Source organism: Orcinus orca, chromosome 14 (assembly GCF_937001465.1).
Source record: "Orcinus orca chromosome 14, mOrcOrc1.1, whole genome shotgun sequence".
Classification (NCBI taxonomy): Eukaryota; Metazoa; Chordata; class Mammalia; order Artiodactyla; family Delphinidae; genus Orcinus; species Orcinus orca.
In genome coordinates, this window is record NC_064572.1 from 81,003,268 (window position 1) to 81,021,410 (window position 18,143).

At 46.6% G+C, this 18,143-nt stretch overlaps 1 protein-coding gene across 3 annotated transcripts in view; it reads left to right on the forward strand.

Moving 5' to 3' along the window:
• TACC2 (transforming acidic coiled-coil containing protein 2) overlaps positions 1-18,143 on the forward strand; it is a 206,639-nt gene that overhangs the window by 13,932 nt on the left and 174,564 nt on the right. The window contains exons 1-3 of one of the 3 annotated variants that reach the window (XM_049696479.1): positions 8,195-8,351; positions 10,897-10,975; positions 15,306-15,365. In XM_049696479.1, the coding sequence (XP_049552436.1) occupies positions 10,943-10,975; positions 15,306-15,365 (93 nt within the window). In that variant the 5' untranslated portion in view covers positions 8,195-8,351; positions 10,897-10,942. Of the gene's footprint in view, positions 1-8,194; positions 8,352-10,896; positions 10,976-15,305; positions 15,366-18,143 lie in introns of those variants that run through there. The other 2 variants (XM_049696481.1, XM_049696478.1) reach the window with 2 other exon arrangements.

Below are 18,143 nucleotides of genomic sequence, written 5' to 3' on the forward strand. Positions count from 1 at the left end.
TTCAGCTCTCATGGAATCAAGGGTGGGATCTAGACTATGGAGCAATAGAAATAACTTTCCAGTGATCCAGTACACCTCTCTCCAGAAAAGATGCCTCAGCTTCCCTGGTGGCGCAGTGGTTGAGAGTCCGCCTGCCGATGCAGGGGACGCGGGTTCGTGCCCCGGTCCGGGAAGATCCCACATGCCGCGGAGCGGCTGGGCCCGTGAGCCATGGCCGCTGAGCCTGCGCGTCCGGAGCCTGTGCTCCGCAACGGGAGAGGCCACAACAGTGAGAGGCCCGCGTAAAAAAAAAAAAAAAAAATCGTGCTAAAAAAAGAAAAGATGCCTCAGGACGAAGTGAGTTTCCCATCACTGGAGGTATTCAAGCAGAGATTCCATGATTATTCACAGGTTCTGGTTTAGAGGTTCAAAACCTGGAAGGCATCACCACCACAGGTACCTGGCCTCTGTCCCAAAGAACCAGATTCCAGCTCATGAACGAAACCTTTCAAGACCTGTCTCAAACATTGTAGGACGTGATTGCCAATGGAGACCCCAGGTCTCCCCATTTAAAAAGCAGCACAGGGAGGCAAAACTCGCCTCATACAAGAATCCTCCGCTCTCCATCCTGACTGCTTGCTCTGGCACAGTCCTTGCCCCCGTTTCTGATCCTGCCAACCTGATTGTGCCCGTAAGTTCATCTCCCATTCATAATTCTCTGGTTTCAATACCTTCCTGCTTGATCTAACCTGCGGCAGTTTATGCTAAGTCCTACCCACCTCACTCTATAATTTCCTCCACTATCCCAGGCGGAGACAAGTTATACAAAATGAGAAATGTATTTTTAAACAGCTAAAACTTGGAGACAACTTAGTATCCACTGCAGCTATTAAATATGATATTGTAGCCATGGGGAAATGTTTCTGATATGTTACTGTTAAATGGGAAAAAAGAAGCAGTTTCAAAAAGAGCACAAACAGTACGTATGATCTCCAATTTCGTTGTGTTGGTTTTATTTAAGTTTACAAATATATGCTCACCCCAGGTGTCAGATGGGGTCTCCCTGACCTTTTACACTCAAGCTCAAGTCCATGACTGGGGATCTCCAAAGTCTACCCCCAGATTTCTGTGAATTCCCCAAAGTTTATTTTACACTCTGGTCTCCTCTACATTCAGGTTCCTACTTTATGCTCTCTCTGTTCCATATTGTATGGACCCAAATAAGAATAAAGTGCAGCCCTTTCTTCAAGTTCCAAACCCCCAATCCCAGCCAAAAACCAAACAAAGCAAAACACAGTACTAGCGAAGCATTCATGAATGTAGCGTGAAGATCTGTGGGGAGAGAGGAGAGCTTTGCACTCTAAGGACCGAAAACAACTTCAAAATGCCATTAGGCATTGCTGTTGTTCAAATGTCCCCGGTTCCTCATTTCAGGGGAAGTTCCACCGGCCCTTTACCTTATCATCCTCTATCTCACACCAAAGCCCAGGTTCATCTCCTCCAGCCCCCAATTCCTTTCTCTGACCCTGTGACCTCTTCTCTGACCTTCCACCTCTGGAACCAAACCCCAAATACTCTCATCTCACATGAGGAGCAATGTAACCAGCTCCTTTTACTGAGCTTCAGCTCCTGCCAACGCTTTGCACCTACACAGATTACATCACGTTCCTTTCCTAAATGAAGATTGTTCCTTCCCAAGAGGAATTCTGTGCTAGGCTTGAGAAGCCCAGGCTGGCCTGCCGGAGGATGAAGGAGAGCTGAGACGCTCTAGCCAACAGCTGAGGCTCTTCACATTTGGGCCGGTTACCTAAACTCTCTGGCCTTAAGTTCATCACCTATAAAAGGAAAGCCTTAGATTAGGTCACTGCTTCTCCACCGTAAGCCAGTGGCCCACTGCCGGGCAGACAGGTTACAAGATTTCGATATCCTCAACTCTTGGTGTGGCCAGGTCGGGCCTGGGCAGTGGATGAGCCATACAGCAGCCTTGTCCCAAGTCAGAGTCTGTATTAATGTGATTGTATTATGTGTGTCACGATGTGAAAAGGTTGGGGAGCCTTATAAGTTAGAGCTGTATTCCCTTCCAATTCTAATAGCTCGTGATAGAGACTAACATCTGGAAGACAGAAGGTCCAGGTTGTGATTGGGTGAGAGGTTGTTGTTGGTGATGGGGAATCCTAAACAACTTCTTTTTTTTTTTTTTTTATGAATTCATTTATTTATTTTGGGCTTTGCTGTCTTCATAGCTGTGTGGTCTTTCTCTAGTTGCGGTGAGCGGGCTTCTCATTGCAGTGGCTTCTCTTGTTGCAGAGCATGTGCTCTAGGCACACAGGCTTCAGTAGTTGTGGCACATGGGCTCAGTAGTTGTGGCTTGCGGGCTCCAGAGCGCAGGCTCAGTAGTTGGTGGCGCATGGGCTTAGTTGCTCCACGGCACGAGAGATCTTCTCGGACCAGGGCTTGAACCCGTGTCCCCTGCATTGGCAGGTGCATTCTTAACCACTGTGCCACCAGGGAAGCCCTGAACAACTTCTTATTAAAGTTAAAGCTGATGAGGGACTGAACTCGCTTTACTCATTCATTTAACTGAACACATATTTATTGGGTTCCAATGCAGAGAGTCGTGAACCAGGAGAAAGAAGATTTGTATCCCAGTTCTGCCAGCATATCAGGCACGGTTAAGTCAGAAGACAGAAACGTCCCAGTTATTTTAACAGAGAGAATTTAATATAAACGATTGTTATCTAGGTAAATGCAAAGGCAAAAGGCAAACTCTACAGGATGATGGAAGGTAGCCACTGCAGGAAGCAGTTATCATACTTAGGACTTAGAGAGCAAAGGGAAGTGGGAATTATTATTTAGGAGCTTGGAGGGGGTTCCCCACAGAAGGGAAACTCAGACCTCTGTGGAGGGATTTGCAGTCAGCTGGGGCTGATGTCCACGAGGCTAGCTCTGTAAGAGTTGGGAGAATGGCAAACTGGACCCCACTGCTGCCCCGGGTGGGAACTGTTGCTGCCACAGGGGAGAAGTGAGGTTGGGGGTGATGCTCCCAGAAGCAGGAAGCAGCCAGGAAGGAGTGTGCCCTCCTCTGGCTTCCGCCTTCCCCTGGCAGAGCCGCACGAGGAGCAGTTGGCAAAGCAGAAATGGAGTTTTCAGAGCCTCCCAGCATCTGAATATAGTGGGTTTGGAGCTGAGAAACAAGAACTTAATAATTGACCTGGCCGCTCACCAGCAGTCTCGTGTCTGATCTCTATGGCATGAGAGCAGGTGATATCTAAGATCTGCGAGAGTGGACTTTTCACATCAAAGTTTCTCGGTGCCCTCAGAGATGGGAGAGGAAAGAAGACAAGCGGCTAAGGGGAGAGTATGAAGGAAGAGTTGTCATTTCACTTAAACCCCCTGGAGCAGCCACGTCCACGGTGCTCACGAAGGGCCCCTGCTGGAGCAGAAAGCAGGCAATGTCTCTTAATAAATCCCTTTCCCAGGCTACGGGTGTTTGTTTGTATTCAAATAGGAACATGATAACAGAGCTATAAGTAGCTCTGCGCTCAGCCGTTCAAGGTAGGGAGTTAGAACAACTGACTTCAGCCACTGGAGGGAGAAGCTGAGGCCTCCTGCCTGCCTGGGGTGAGAGTTGGCGCCATCTGTGGGAACAGCAGCTGACTTAGGTCACTGGGTTTGTCAAGCAGCCAAAGGAGCTGCTAGGTCAGGTGAACCCGAGCTCACCCCCAGAGCAAGCATAACCTCCCAGTTGGTGCCTCCCATATCCTCAGCTGACGCAGGACCTGAACGGCTGGAGGCCACTGTGACTGGAGAGCAATGCCGTGCAGGAAAGGTGGGTCTCATCTGATCTTGCTGGGCCGGTCTGGAGGCGACTCCGGAGCCTGCAGAGGTCTTGTGAGGGGAGGCTGCCTGTTGGAAGCAAGCCTGTCTGAGTCCAGTTCTGGTTCCAGCCCTTGCTTGCTGTGGGAGGATGGGCAGATCATCTCTACCCTCTGGCCTCCGCTTCCTCGTCTGTGCTGGAGAAGATGATCTCCGCGCTGCTTCCAGCACTAACAACCGAAATGACTCAACGCAGAAGAATCCAAACGTATTGAGTCTTTAAAACGGATACATTTTTCTCATGTACAGAAAAAGAGTCTTTAAGATAGAGAATTAAAAACCCTGAATAGAAAACTCGATGAGATTGTCTGATGTATCAACACATCCCAATAGATTGCTCACAGGACAGTGGGAGTTTGGCTGCAAAACCTCTCTGAACCCACGTGTTACCATCGATGAAACGGGGCCTGCGTGATCTCGTCTTCGCTTCCGCAGCATCTTGTACCTCCCACCCCGTACACAGCAGGTAAAATGGGGCATCAGCTCAGACACCACAATCTGGGTTCTGAGCCACGTCCTCCACCCACATGCTGCTCTGCACAGTTTAGCTGCCGTGCTCGTTCTCCCAGCTCCATCCCCTCCTCTCTCAGACTTGGCTCCAGGCCCTGTTTCCCCAGCGGTGCTCCTGGCCCCTCTCAGCAATGCTTCTGGCTACCCAGCCCCATTAGGCTATCCCCGCCTCGGTGGTTCATCACCAGCCCAAACATTACCTCCTACCCTCTTCTAGATCAGCGAGGGGGATCCGTAAGCTGGAGCCTTCCCAAGCAGCTTCAGTCGCCAACAGCTAGAAACCCCATGCTCTGCTATAGAGGTAAGTAAGCGAGTGATCAAGGCAGTCATTACCTTTGAACACTTGCCAAAAGTCTTCCAAGGTGGCAGCACTGCACTGTTCATCGAATGCCAGGGTTGGGGCCATCAGGCTCCAGCCTTCCTTTTCCTCTCTCCTGGGCTTTGGCCATGCGACTTGACCTCTCTGAGTTTCAACTGTTCATCCATAAAAAAAGAAAAAACCTACCTCATGGCTTTGCTGTAAGTGCAAGAGAACACAGGGACCTCAGGCTTGGCACGTAGAAAGAGCTCAGTATTTATGGAATAGACGCGTAAGTAAATGAATGAATCAAAGACTGTCCCAGTTTATATTTGCAGCTGTGATGATGTGACACCAATACACCAGTTGAAAAATAAAAATTCTCCCAAACAACTATCATTTAAAATGAATTTTATATTTGAATCTACTGGAGACTAGGTTGAGGTTTAGCTGGCTGTCTGGACTCTGTACACAGAACAAGTGGGTAGAAGAAACCTTTGTGGATTCAGTCTTGCTTGTGGAAAACCCCCTTGAATTAATTAGAAGCCTAAACCATGGATCATTTTTGAAGAAGTACAGCTTCATTTGCCCGGGGATATAGAGCAACTCTAGCTAAATTAACATTGGATGCCCAGCAATGGCCACGTAGAGGGACAGGATTGGAATGATGGGTCACTTGCCCAGCAAATATTTTCATGTAAATTGCTTGGTCCAAGTTCTTGAAACCGTGAACTTCTTATTGAGCCTATGTTATAAATAGTCTTCATCAACATCTGTTTCTTTCGGTGCACAAGTCAGTTTAGCTGACGTACTGATTTCTAATCAGTAGCATCAGAATTCATGATTTTTCTGAAGGGACAAAAAAAGAAGGCAACCTAATCTTTGTGTCACTGCGGGATTTGCTTGTTGGGAGCTCCAAAGAGACCCACTGCCAGTAGTAATATAATAGGCAACGATCTATCTAGTGCTTAATCTATGGAAGAGCTTTATGGAAATTATCTCACCACAGTCACATGAGTTACGTATTGTTACGATTCCCATTTTATTTTATTTAATTATTTTTTGGCTGCATCGCACAGCATGTGGGATCTTACTTCCCCAACCGGGGATGGAACCCCTGCTTTGGAAGCGCGGGGTCTTGACCACTGGGCCGCTAGGGCAGTCCCTGATTCCTATTTTAAAGATGGCAAAACTGAGCACAGAGAAGTTAAACGATTTGCTAAAGTTTATACATCAGGCGGGTGGTGGAGTGGCGTTCACAGGGCAGCAGTCACGACCCCATCCTCCCTCCGAGGCGAGCTTGTCCCAGAGACAGATGAAGGAATTCACATACACGTGCGTTTAGCCGTCTGTGGCGGGAAGTGGAAAGCTGGTCCCTTGCTGGATGTCCAGCTTGGAAGAAAACAGCATGAAGAGAATGAGGCTGATCAGCACAAACAAATGCAGACAGCGGTAAGACTGCTGTTGGGGTCCCGTCAGAGCAGTACCTCCAGGAAAGGGCGTCTTGACTAAGAAATATGGACACTCTGGATTCCGTGGTGCCCGGCCTCCAGGCCTGTCCCCTGTACCTGGGGACTCTATCATTATAAGAGACAGAGCACTAGGTCCTGGGCTGGAAGCTGAAAAGTCTACGTATTCATTCACTCTCTTCCCCAGTGGCAGTGGCAGCCTCTGGTGCCCGTGGTGTCCAGGACAGCAGTGAGTGATGAGACAGGTGTCAACGACGATGCTCAGTGTTCAGCAGCTGTGGTAGTGGTGGTCCAGGGGCCAGTGGCGGCAGCAACAGGTAAGGCTGCAGAGCTGCCCGAGGGAGTGGTCCCTGGAGGGCATTTCACTGCTGAAATGTACACAACCGAAAACGGAGCACTGAACATTCCCCACCTTCAAAGTCCTTACCCTTAAGGGACTCCGCCACCGTGGTTGGCCATCCTGTCTCCCTCCTTTGCCTCTCTCCTTAGGAGTGAGCCCCCGACTCTCTCGTTCTCTTTGTCAGGGTTTTTTGCTATGTTTGCTCACCTGTTGAAGACTTGCTTGGGACCTTTCTTCATTCCCAACTGGCTCATCCAAGATATTTTGCTCGAAAAGATTCTCTTCCCTAGAAAAATTCTCTTTTGATTTTGTGATGGGGGGGAGGGAAGGGGGCGAGGGTAGGCAAAGGTTCTTGTTTCGTATCCCTTTAATCCTCAACTTTATGGGAATCTAGTGTTAATAAACACAAAAGCAGTCCTTTTCAAGCTTTTTCCCCCCAGTAGATTTATTTTTTCAAACAACATCTTACGCAGAATCTCAAGCTATGAAACATACTCACTTTAAAAACCTGAGTTGAAATGCACACAACACAAAATCAACCATTTCAAAGTGAGTAACTGAGTGGCATTTGATACGTTCACAATACTGGTGTCTGTCTCTCTGGATTTACCTGTTCTGGACATTTCACGTCAACAGAATCACACCGTGCGTGGCCTTTTGTGTCTGGCTGCTTTCACTTAGCATATTTTCAAGGTTCATCCAAGTTGTAGTCTGTCTCACAATCTCACTCCTTTTTATGGCTGAATAATATTCCACTGTATGGATAGATCACAATTTGCTTATCCGTTGTCTGCCGAAACATACACACTTCTGTTCTATTTGAACTAGAAGTGGGGCGCTGAGATCCCCCTCCACGTCCAACGTTCCCCTCCAAGGAGCCCCTGACGCTCCTCTGAGCTTGGTAGGACATCTGGTCTCCAAGAAACCTTTGAGGAAGTGCTAACTTTTTTCCCTGGAGGGCTGCACCGTGCGGCAGGTGTAAGGAGCTTCTGCAGAATGAATGGAAGTCTCGGCCACTACAAAAAATATACGTATATATATTGAAATGGACTGCATTCGTGAGAAAGAGTGGCTAATTGCTAATGACTGGAAACCAGAGAGGAAGGAGGCTGCTGAACAGAAGGGTCTTTGGTGGCTGCCTTTCTTCAGTCCCACCTGAGAGCCGCAGGGCCTCCTCCACCCTGGATGGGCAGGTCTGCCTACCAGCGAGCTGGGCAAGCCTGCTGCTTTTTACAACTTCACTTGCTGAAACCCAAGCCACGCCTGGGTAAGTACATTCTGCACACGCCACACCATAAACAGGTGCCAGACTGCTGCGTCATCATGTTTCCACAAGTTTTCTTTGTCTTTCCGTATTATTTACGGCAGAATTTTCCCAGGTGCAAACAGGAAGCCCTTGGAGCATTTTCCTCCTCTCTAGAAAGAAAGGTTTGTCTCCTGCTCTAAAGCATAAGGACAAGCGAGTGACTTATGGCACCCCTGCTCCGGGAGCAGGACGGTCCTTGCTCCCCTAGGTGCGGCCAGTCAGATCACAGGGGCCGGTTTTAGTTTGGATAAGCCTTTTCTGAAAGGAGCCCTGCTAATGTACTAACAGGAAAATCCTCTGCGTGAAAGGCCCTGGCCTCGATGGGCTGGGAAATGCTGATTGCACGTTTGTGTATTCACTGCGGCTCTGCTCTGGCTCTGCCCAGGTATGATGTGCAGCTGATTTGTGTCAGCGTCGTGGGTGGAGACTGGGCTGTGTTCCCAACTCGTTGAGGTGGGTCTGGGCCTCTGCTTAGACCTTGCTCGCTTCTGAATGGTGGAGGAGAAAGTCCAGTTGCTGACACACAGACTTTCCAGGGGCCTCGGCCTCCAAAGTCACAGACCGTCCCTGACTGTAAGTAGATGGCAGGGTCCTACAGAGCGGTACTTCCTCTCCGGTCTTGAGGAAGCCGGAGGAGGGCAGTTCTAAGGGTTACCAGGAGAGAGTTTTCAATGCAGCCAGGCCTTCCCTCTGGGGTTTTGAAATTTACAGTGAGCCAGAAGTAGTTTTAAAAGCCAGTTTAAAAATCTAGTTGAAGTGTTCTGATTCTTAAGAAAATTATTGAATTTTATTTGATAAATGAGTTTCAAAAATTAATGTTACATCGAATCCCATATATTTCCAGCTGCGTGTGGTTCAGCCTGGCCGGTACAAGGAAGTTATGATAATGGATGAGGGCACAATGATTGTGACACTCAACATTATTTCCTAATGAGGCAGAATTTTGCAAATGAACAGAAAAAATAAACTGAAGTGATTGATTTTAAATAAATGAAAATTTTTACATTCTGTAAGTGAGTATATGATTCCTTTTTTTTTTTTTTTGGCCATCTTATAAACAGCAAATGGCAGAAAGGATTGAACAATTGCAACTTTTTGATTAAAGGGTTAGGAGGGAGAGAATTGATCACTACAGTGACTTCACTCATAATTTTCTCAGTTTGGGGGCATTTTAATTAGGCCCGTTCAAAATACTTATATTTTATTTTCCCGTGACTGTTGATTACACGTAGTACATGGTAGCTACTCGCTCAATTTTGGTTGAATGGCTAAGCAAATCAATGGACACATTTTATTTTGAGTTAAGTCCATCACTGAAGTTTTCTGAGGAAATGCTATGATGACAGCCATCCTGCTGGGAAGAAATCTCGAATCAGAAGGCAGGAGACTGGGCTCTGTTTCCAACTCTGGCCTCCCCAAACTGGGTCTTTGGCAAGTCCCTGGCCTTCTCTGCAACCTCAGTTTCCCCACCGGATTACACTGGTAATCTCTAAGGCTCCAGCTCGAAAATTCTGTCATTTATTTTATTTATTTATTTATTTATTGAAGTATAGTTGATTTACAATGTTGTGGTAATTACTGCCGTACAACCAAGTGCTTCAGTTATACATATATATATATTCTTTTTTAAAATATGCTTTTCCATTACGGTTTATCATAGGATACTGAATATGGTTCCCTGTGCTATACAGCAGGGCCTTGTTGTTTATCCACTCTATATATAATAGCTTATATCTGCTGACCTCATCCGCCCACTCCATCCCTCCCCCAACCCCCTCCCCCTTGGCAACCACCAGTCTGTTCTCTATGTCCATGATTCTGTGTCTGTTTCATAGATGGGTTCATCTGTGGCATATTTTAGGTTCCACATATAAGTGATATCATATGGTATTTGTCTTTTTCTGACTTACTTCACTTAGTATGATAATCTCTAGTTGCATCCATGTTGCTGCACATGGCATTATTTTGTTCTTTTCTATGGCTGAGTAGTACTCCTTTCTGCATATGTATCACATCTTCTTTATCCATTCATCTGTCGATGGACATTTAGGTAGCTTCCATGTCTTGGCTATTGTGAATAGCACTGCAATGAACATAGGGGTGCATGTATTGAAAAGTCTATTATTTTATTTATTTATTTTATATTTTGGCCACGCTGTGTGGCATGCGGGAATATTAGTTCCCCAACCCGGGATGGAACCTGTGCCCCCTACATTGGAAGCGCAGAGTCTTAACCCCTGGACTGCCAGGGAAGTCCCTGAGAAGTCTGTGATTTATAAGCTTTCTGTAACTTAGTTTCTCCACCTAGATCAAGTGAACAAAGAGTCCTGATCCTGCTGTGCTATGGGGTCTCGTGGAACTCTGTTGGCGATGTCAGCAGATGTCCTGGGTTTCTCTGTGGGCTGTGTGGGAAACATCCTCATTATGATGACGATTAATAAACAACGTCACTAAGTAAGCCCAATGAAATGACTCTGGGTGTCCAGACAGCAAGCCGCTTTACATGATTATGTATTCCTTGTCTGGCTACAGCTACGCATTTTCCTCAGCAAGAAAAACATGCTGCCTTCATTGAAATATGTGCAGAAGTGAAACTGATTTGATGAAACAAGTGTTTAGAGAAAAAAATATGAAAACCACATGTTTTTGAAGAGCAGTGGATTTCACGCCTCCTAACATTGGACACCCAGCTCTGCTGTCCTCGACAGTGGGCAGCCAGCCACACTCTGGATTTCCAAACCGAACACAATTAGAAACAGAAAACACTCCAACAGCGGTGCTCCTCAAGCTGTCCTTGGCAAACGGGCCCCTTTAGTCACTCCGTTTGTAGGTATACATATACGTGCACGTTGGCGTTAGGTCAGAGGCTCAGCAACAAACTCGTCTTACAGAAGTGTCTGCCAACCCGAGGGAATAAAGGCTGGGAATAAAACACCAGCCTGTACTGCTGGGTGGCACGTCACAAAGGAAAACCCTTCAAAAGCAATTTTCCATGTTGTGACTGCAGAGATAAACACTTCCCATCATCTGGCTTTTGAGTTTGGGGAAATGAGCAGGTGGAAAAATCCTCAGATCTTCTTCAATTTTACAGATGTATATACCCTTTTGTTTCTTCCAGTCACCACTGATCAAATCCGAAGGGACGCTGGGCACCCTGAATCACCATGGGCAACGAGAACAGCACCTCAGGCAACCAGGTGGGTGTCACGGGGCTTCCCCTTAACCTACACGGGTCTCTTGAGTGACATTGACTAGACTGTTTTTTCAGCATCTCCTCTCTGCCCAGGAAGAAGTGAACTAAAACTCAGATTGTGGCTAGATACATGTGGGCATATTCGTATCCATGTAGGCATTTTTCATTCCATTTTCAGAATTCTCATATTAAGTCTAGCCCTAATTTTATTTTTTTTTTAATTTATTTTAATTTTATTTTTGGCCATGTTGTGTCTTTGTTGCTGCGCGCAGACTTTCTCTAGTTGCGGCAAGCAGGGGCTACTCTTCGTTGCGGTGCGTCGGCTTCTCATTGTAGTGGCTTCTCTTGTTGCAGAGCACGGGCTCTAGGCGCGTGGGCTTCAGTAGTTGTGGCACACGGGCTCAGTAGTTGTGGCTCACAGGCTTAGTTGCCCTGCGGCATGTGGGATCTTCCTGGACCAGGGCTCGAACCCGTGTCCCCTACATTGGTAGGAGGATTCTTAACCACTGCGCCACCAGGGAAGCCCCCTAATTTTATAAACTATTTTATAAACTATATATAAAAACTAGTTTTAATTCTTGTCCTATGCTTTTGAAATTGACATATGAGAGTTTGGCACATTATTCCTGGATGGTGCCCCCCACTCCATCTACTTACCTACATGGATACATACCCTTCCCCCCAAAAAAAGTCATGGGCCTGAAAAAGTGGTTTTAAAAATCTATAAATGTTGAGCAGATTAAATGTGAACTATCATTTCCACGTTAGGTAAGGTTTTCACAATTGAGGAATAGGCTTTGCTTGACTGTGTGTAATACTGGGATATTCAAATAAATTCAAATTTTATAGTTATCCATTTTAAGTTTGAGAGTTGCAATTCAATGCGCTGGTGAACAAAATTAGGGAAACACTTTCCCATTGATCTGAGACACAGTGGAAATTTTGGATTAATGGTATTGAGTTCTTTGAATGAGAAAATTCGACCTAAAGCCAGCCTAAGGCAATTCCTTTTCCCTCTGCTTTTTTCTTCCCCACAATCTTCTTTCCTCCCGCAGGAAAACAGGAATCATCAAAAGAAAAGATGGCAAAGTCCAACCTTTAGGGGCAGACAAGAAACAGTAATTGTGTTAAACAACTGGGTGGGAAAGTGTAGGGAGAGGTGGGAACTGTGGCACACAGAGGTGTCCTGTCCCACTGTCTAAAGGAGGCAGTCACCATCAACACCAGCTGATGGTTGCCAAGTAGAAATGTGGGTCCAGTGTTACAAGACCTTTCCATTTCTTCAAGAGAAGTCAGAAACCCATATTTTTATTTCCAAAACTCTTAAAGTTTTTAAAATTAAACTTTTTATGTTGAGATAATGGTTAGATTGGCATGTTGTTGGAAGAAATAATACAGAGAGATCCCACATACCCTTTACCTAGTTTCCCCCAGGGGAAACATTTTGCAAAACTAGAGTACAAAATCACAACCCCCATACTGACATCGACACAGTCAAGATACAGAACATTTCCAGAGACAGTATTCCTTTTGTTGCCCTTACAGCCACACCCACCTCCCTCCGGTGCCCCGTTCCTAACCCCTGGCAATTTCTAATTTGTTCTCTATCACCGTAGAGATGAGATAGAGAATGTTATACCATGTTATATAAATGCCATCATGCAGTAGGTGACCTTCTGGAATTGGCTTTTCTCACTCAGCATGATTGCCTCGAGATTCATCCAGATTGTTGCACGTGTCAAAGGTTCATTCCTTTCTATTGCTGAGTAGTGTTCCCCAGCACAGATGTACTACAGTTCATTGAACCATTCACTCAGCGAAGGACATCTGGGTTGTTTCCAGTTTGGGGCTGTTACAAATAAAACTGTTATGGACATTTGTGTACAGGTTTTTTTGTGAACATAAGTTTTCATTTCTCTGACATAAAGCCCAAGAGTGTAGTTGCTGGATCTTATGGTAGTTGCATGTGTAGTTTTATAAGAACTGCCAGACTGTTTGCTAGAATCCCTGTACCATTTTACATTCCCACCAGCAGTGCATGAGGGATCCAGCTTCTCTGCATCTGGTCATCATTTGGTACTGTCACTATTTGGTGTTGCCATTCTGATGTGTGTGTTGTGACGTCTCATTATGGTTTTAGTTTGCATTTCCCTGATGATTAATGATGTTGAACATCTTTCACATGCTTATTGCCATCCGTATATTCGCTTTGGTGAAATATCTGTGCGTGTCTTTTGCTCATTTTCTAACTGGATTTTTCTTACTGTTGATCTTGAGAATTTTTATATAGTCTAGATACTAATCCTTTGTCAAATTGTGGTTTGCAATTATTTTCTCCCTTTGGTAGCTTGTCTTTTCATCCTCTTAACAGGGTCTTTTACAGAAAAGTTTCTACCAGGTACAATATATCAGTTTTTCTTTTTATAGATAGTGCTTTTTGTATCTTCCCTAAGTTGAGAACTCCTACCTGAATACAGACAATAAAGTAGGTTATATTTTCTCTCTATTACCTATACTAAACCACACTGTCCAGAATTGAAGGCCGGTTTATTTAGGATAGATGCACAGAAATCGAATTGGCACATCAAATGGATGGTAAGTATTTTTGAAAGGCTCTTGCTATATATCTATATCTATATACGAAACGCATTTCAGAAAGGTGATGACAATTTATATGTCTCTCATCAGGATATGAGAGCCCATCTCACTATATCCTTTCAAGCAATGGATATTTTGGTGTCTCAGATCTTTATTGATTAGAAAGGTAAAAATACTTAAAGATTTAAAAACTCTCGCCCTACTATACCTTACACCCATTTCTCATCTCCTGCCAGCTCCCAACCCTAGCCTCCCTCCCCAGACCGCCCCTCCCCACTCCTGGAGCAGACAGGAGAGGTTTTCCCGGACCACAATTTTTCACATCTCCAACTTCAGCCAAACATGACCCAGTGGGGCATCACGGGGGTGACTTTAGGATTCCAGAATCAGAACAAGGTTTGCCTTCCTTGGAGAAACAAATAGAAATGAAGCACAAGTACGTTTGGCTGTAGGACTCAGGGTCCCCCACGGGGCTGAGGCTCCAAACCTGTCTTTCCACCATCTCCCGGATATCTCTGCCTGGATGACCTGCAGTCACCCTGAGCTCTTCAAACCTGAGCTCAACTGATCCTCTCCTTCTGTATTCCCCCTCTTGGGTACCAGGCCCTATCCTACCATTCAAGACAGAAACCTGGGGGTCACCTCTAACTCCACCCATTCCCATTCTCCATATTTAATAAATCACTTTATGATTGATTGATTGATTGATTGATTAATGGACTGGCCATTTAACTTTCCAAATTTCGGTTTAATCAGGACTGTTTTCAATTGTGAGAGACAGAAGCCCATCTCCAATGGCCACAAGCAGAGAAGGGGCTCGTCTGGTTTATAGAATTGAGAAGTCCGCGGAGAGGGTTTAGCTGTAGTAAGTTACTGAGTCCAAAGGGTCAAAAGATGACGCTGGAGATCTCTCCTCCCTGGATCTCACTCTGCTTTCCTCCATGATGCCCTAGTCCTTAGAGAGGTGCCCCAGCCCCACAGGCAGCTCCACGCTTCTTCCAGCTAATGGCCCGGCCTCTGATTAGCTCTCTCTAAGGAATCTGATGGGCCCTGATCTGTCATGTGCCCTCTCTTGAATCAATCACTGTGTCCCCAAATGTGGGACACTTTGATTAGCCAGCCTGAGCCACATCCCCATACCTGTAGGGGAAAGGTGGGCCCTGGGTGATGACGGTCCCATCAGTATGGCTTTAGAGCACTTTCTCAAAAGACAAAAATGTAGCACATATCCATGAAGTTTTTTCTTACAGCTTTTTTCCTCCACATCCCCATTGTCACAACCCTATTACCCCACACCTGGCTCACTTGCAGACACCTGCAAACTAGTTTCTCTGCCTCCACCCCCTCCCCCATCCCACCCACGCTCCCAGCCCTCTCTCTCAGAAGCGTTTTCTCTGCGAAGATGCACTTGGAGGTGCCTGCAATCTGCCTACAAGTGAACTCTTGGAAGGAAAGGTGCAGGTCTGAATGAACCTCTGTTCACAGATTAAGGACCAGGTGTTGAGAACCAGCCATGTCACTGGTGCAAAGGATGAGAGACAAGCCTGCCGAGTCCGGGCCCTTGCCTCCTTCATACACCCTCGGGCTTCAGGTTCCTCTCCCTCTGTTGTCTGATTTCCCCTGGGTAGCCGTGGGGGAGGTAGGAGCACCCCCAGCAGGTTAGGCTCTCGCTCTGGTACTCGGGGGGGATACAGTTCACTGTGGCCTGTCCTAACAGCAAGACACTTTGCTTTCAGCAAGAGGACTCCGGCTTGAATAACATCATCCTTTGGCCTCCAAACCCTGAACCTCTGCAGGTACTGGGAGACGTGCTGTGCGTGGCTTGCTGTCAGCCCCCTTCCTACCTTCTAGATGGTTGCAGGCTTTGGGCGTGTGTGCTGTGTTCATTTGCATTTTTAGTTTTTCTCCTCTTCCTCCTTCTCCCATCGCCTCCTCCCAGCCACCTCAAATAAGTGATAAAACACAGTAGAAATCTTCAATATATGTTTGGATTTTTAAAACTAACATTTTGGCGTGTCTACCCAAGACCTGGCTCGTTTGATATGCTTTGAGATGCTGAATAAGGCTTATGAGCTCAAGGTAACGCAGCTGCTAATACTTACCTTTCCAAACATTTCTACTTTGATTTCCTTTGTCCTGGACGGAAGCTGAGCATGGGATGGCGCCCCCCCCCCGCCCCCGCCATCGCCACCAGTGGGCAAAACTGATCTGTCGTAAGGAAGACTGATTCCCCAAGTGCCGCCAGTGTCGTTGTGCATAACACAGCTGGCTGTGAGTCCCCTAGTTTTAGCCCTGCTCAAAGTGTTTGCTGTCGGCTGGACAGGAGGGCAAATTGGGAGCTATGCATCCCTTTCATAGAGATGTTTCCTGGAGACAACATCAAGGTTGGTGTGTGCTGTGGGTGTGGTCAGGGTGAGGCAATAAAATGTGACTTGCTGTGAAATCCTGGCACACCCAGGAGGAAGAGGAGTGTTAGTCACCCACGATGTGTTCCTCGCCTTAAGGAAAGAGCAGCTCCACCCCAAGGGTGGCTGCCAGAAGGTCTGCTTGGTGCTGTTGATGAAAATACTCAAAACAATCAATAATAAGAATAGAAAAGAGTTTTACTTGAGCCAAACTGAGGACTATAGCCCAGAAGCCAGCTTCTCAGATTACTCTGAGAAAGTACTCCGGAGAGTTTTCAGCAGAGGAATGATATGAACTGAGAGGGCTGTGATTGCTTTGTTGAGAACGGTCTTTAGGGGGCAGGGGGCAGAGGCAGAGGAGGGACATTAGTTAAGATGCTATTTAGAAGTCAAAAGATAGATGATTATGGCTTGGAATGAGGTGGCAGGGAAGGGGGTTCCTGGACTGGGGATATATTTTGAAGGCAGAGAGAAGAGACTTAATGATGGATTGAATTTGGTGGTAGGGAAAAGAGCAGACTCAAGAATGAACCCTAGGTGTTGGGCCTGAGCCACTGAGTAGATGGGAATGTCATTTCCTGAGATGGGGAGGATTGGAGGAGGGGAAAATTTAGGGAGAAGGGAGAGAATCAAAGGTTCTGGTTTGGTCATAAAATCTGAATGCCTATTGGGAGCTGCAATGAAGAGATCTAATAGGTATTTAGATACACAACAGATGGGACTTGAGATGTATATTTGAGTCATCAGCACAGGTATTTAAACCCATGTGACTGGATGAGACCACCTGGGAGAGAGTAAGAGAGTTGGAAAAGGGGACCCAGGTCTAATTCCTGAGATGCTCCAACATTTAGACATAAGCCCAGGGGGAAGTGTGGGAAAATCTTTGAAGGAGTTGGAGCTGGCTGAAGACAAGGGAAAATGAGGGACCTAAGAGATCATGAGAGTGTCAAGAAACAGAGAGTGTACAGTGGCATCAGATGCTCCTGGGCTATAAGGAGCAGACACCTGTCCACCGATTTGACAATATGGCAGCCTTTGGTGACCAGGAAAACTTCATATTGCCCTGCAGGCCCCTGACAAGCACAGTTGCAGTGGAATAACAGTGACGCGGGTTGCATGGGGAAGAAATGATGAGGGAAATGGAGATAAGGAAGTAGAGAGAGGTGTGTACATCATCCAAGAAGTTTTCCTAAGAAAGGGAGCAGAATATTGGGACAGTAGCTAGTGGAGAGAGTTGCATGGAAGCTTTAATTAAAGACTGAAGATACTAGATGCCTGCATGGTGAGGGGCTTGAGGGAGAGAGGCAGGGAATCATTGGAAGACGGATGAGAGAAGGGTCAACTGAAGGAAGGCTGACCTTGAACGTTTGCGAGGGAATGGGATTGGAGCAGAAGTGGGCTTAGAGGAGAGACATTTCCACCACTGTGGACTGGGGGAGGGAAGACAGAAGCTGATACCCCTCAGAATCGAGGGGGGGAGGGGGAGGAGCTGAGGGAGCTCTCTTCCCATGGCTGATAAGGGTGCAGAGAAAGGGGTGCATGTGTGCGGGGGTGGAAATGAGGTCAGATGAGGAAGGGGGTGTCCTAAGCATGGAAGTTGGGGGATAACAGGTACTTGGGGAGACTGGGCCCTGAAGCCAGGGTACGAGGCATGGTAGGACCTCCCATCATAGTCTCTTGGCAGTGGGCCAGCAAATTAGCTTTAATGATTTTTGCTTTTGAAATTTTTTGGCAGCAACGGATTTGTCGAATTAATTAATGACCAATTTTACCTTAAGAAGTCAAGTTTACTAACATCACAATAGTCCTATATCTGGATCCTGCTGACAAGTCACAGTTATTTCTACTTTCATCAGCGCAAACTCTATTTAAACTCTGAAATTTAGTGGCGTGGCCTTGGTTTCTTGTCTGTATTGCCAAGGGAAGAGGAGTCATTGAGGGGGAAATTCACACACGCAGGCTGGACCAACTCCATCCATTTATTGAAGGTTCCTTAGCGACTGAGGCCTTTTGACCTCAGACCCACCCCCTCGTGGATGCCTGTTGCTGCATGCTGGGTCCTACTTGTTACTCCTGCTGCTTCCCTCCACTGACTGACTCACGGAGGTCTCCTGGCAGGCAGGCTTCTCTCAGGGAGCACAGAGCAGCCTCAGTTACTAGAATGCACAG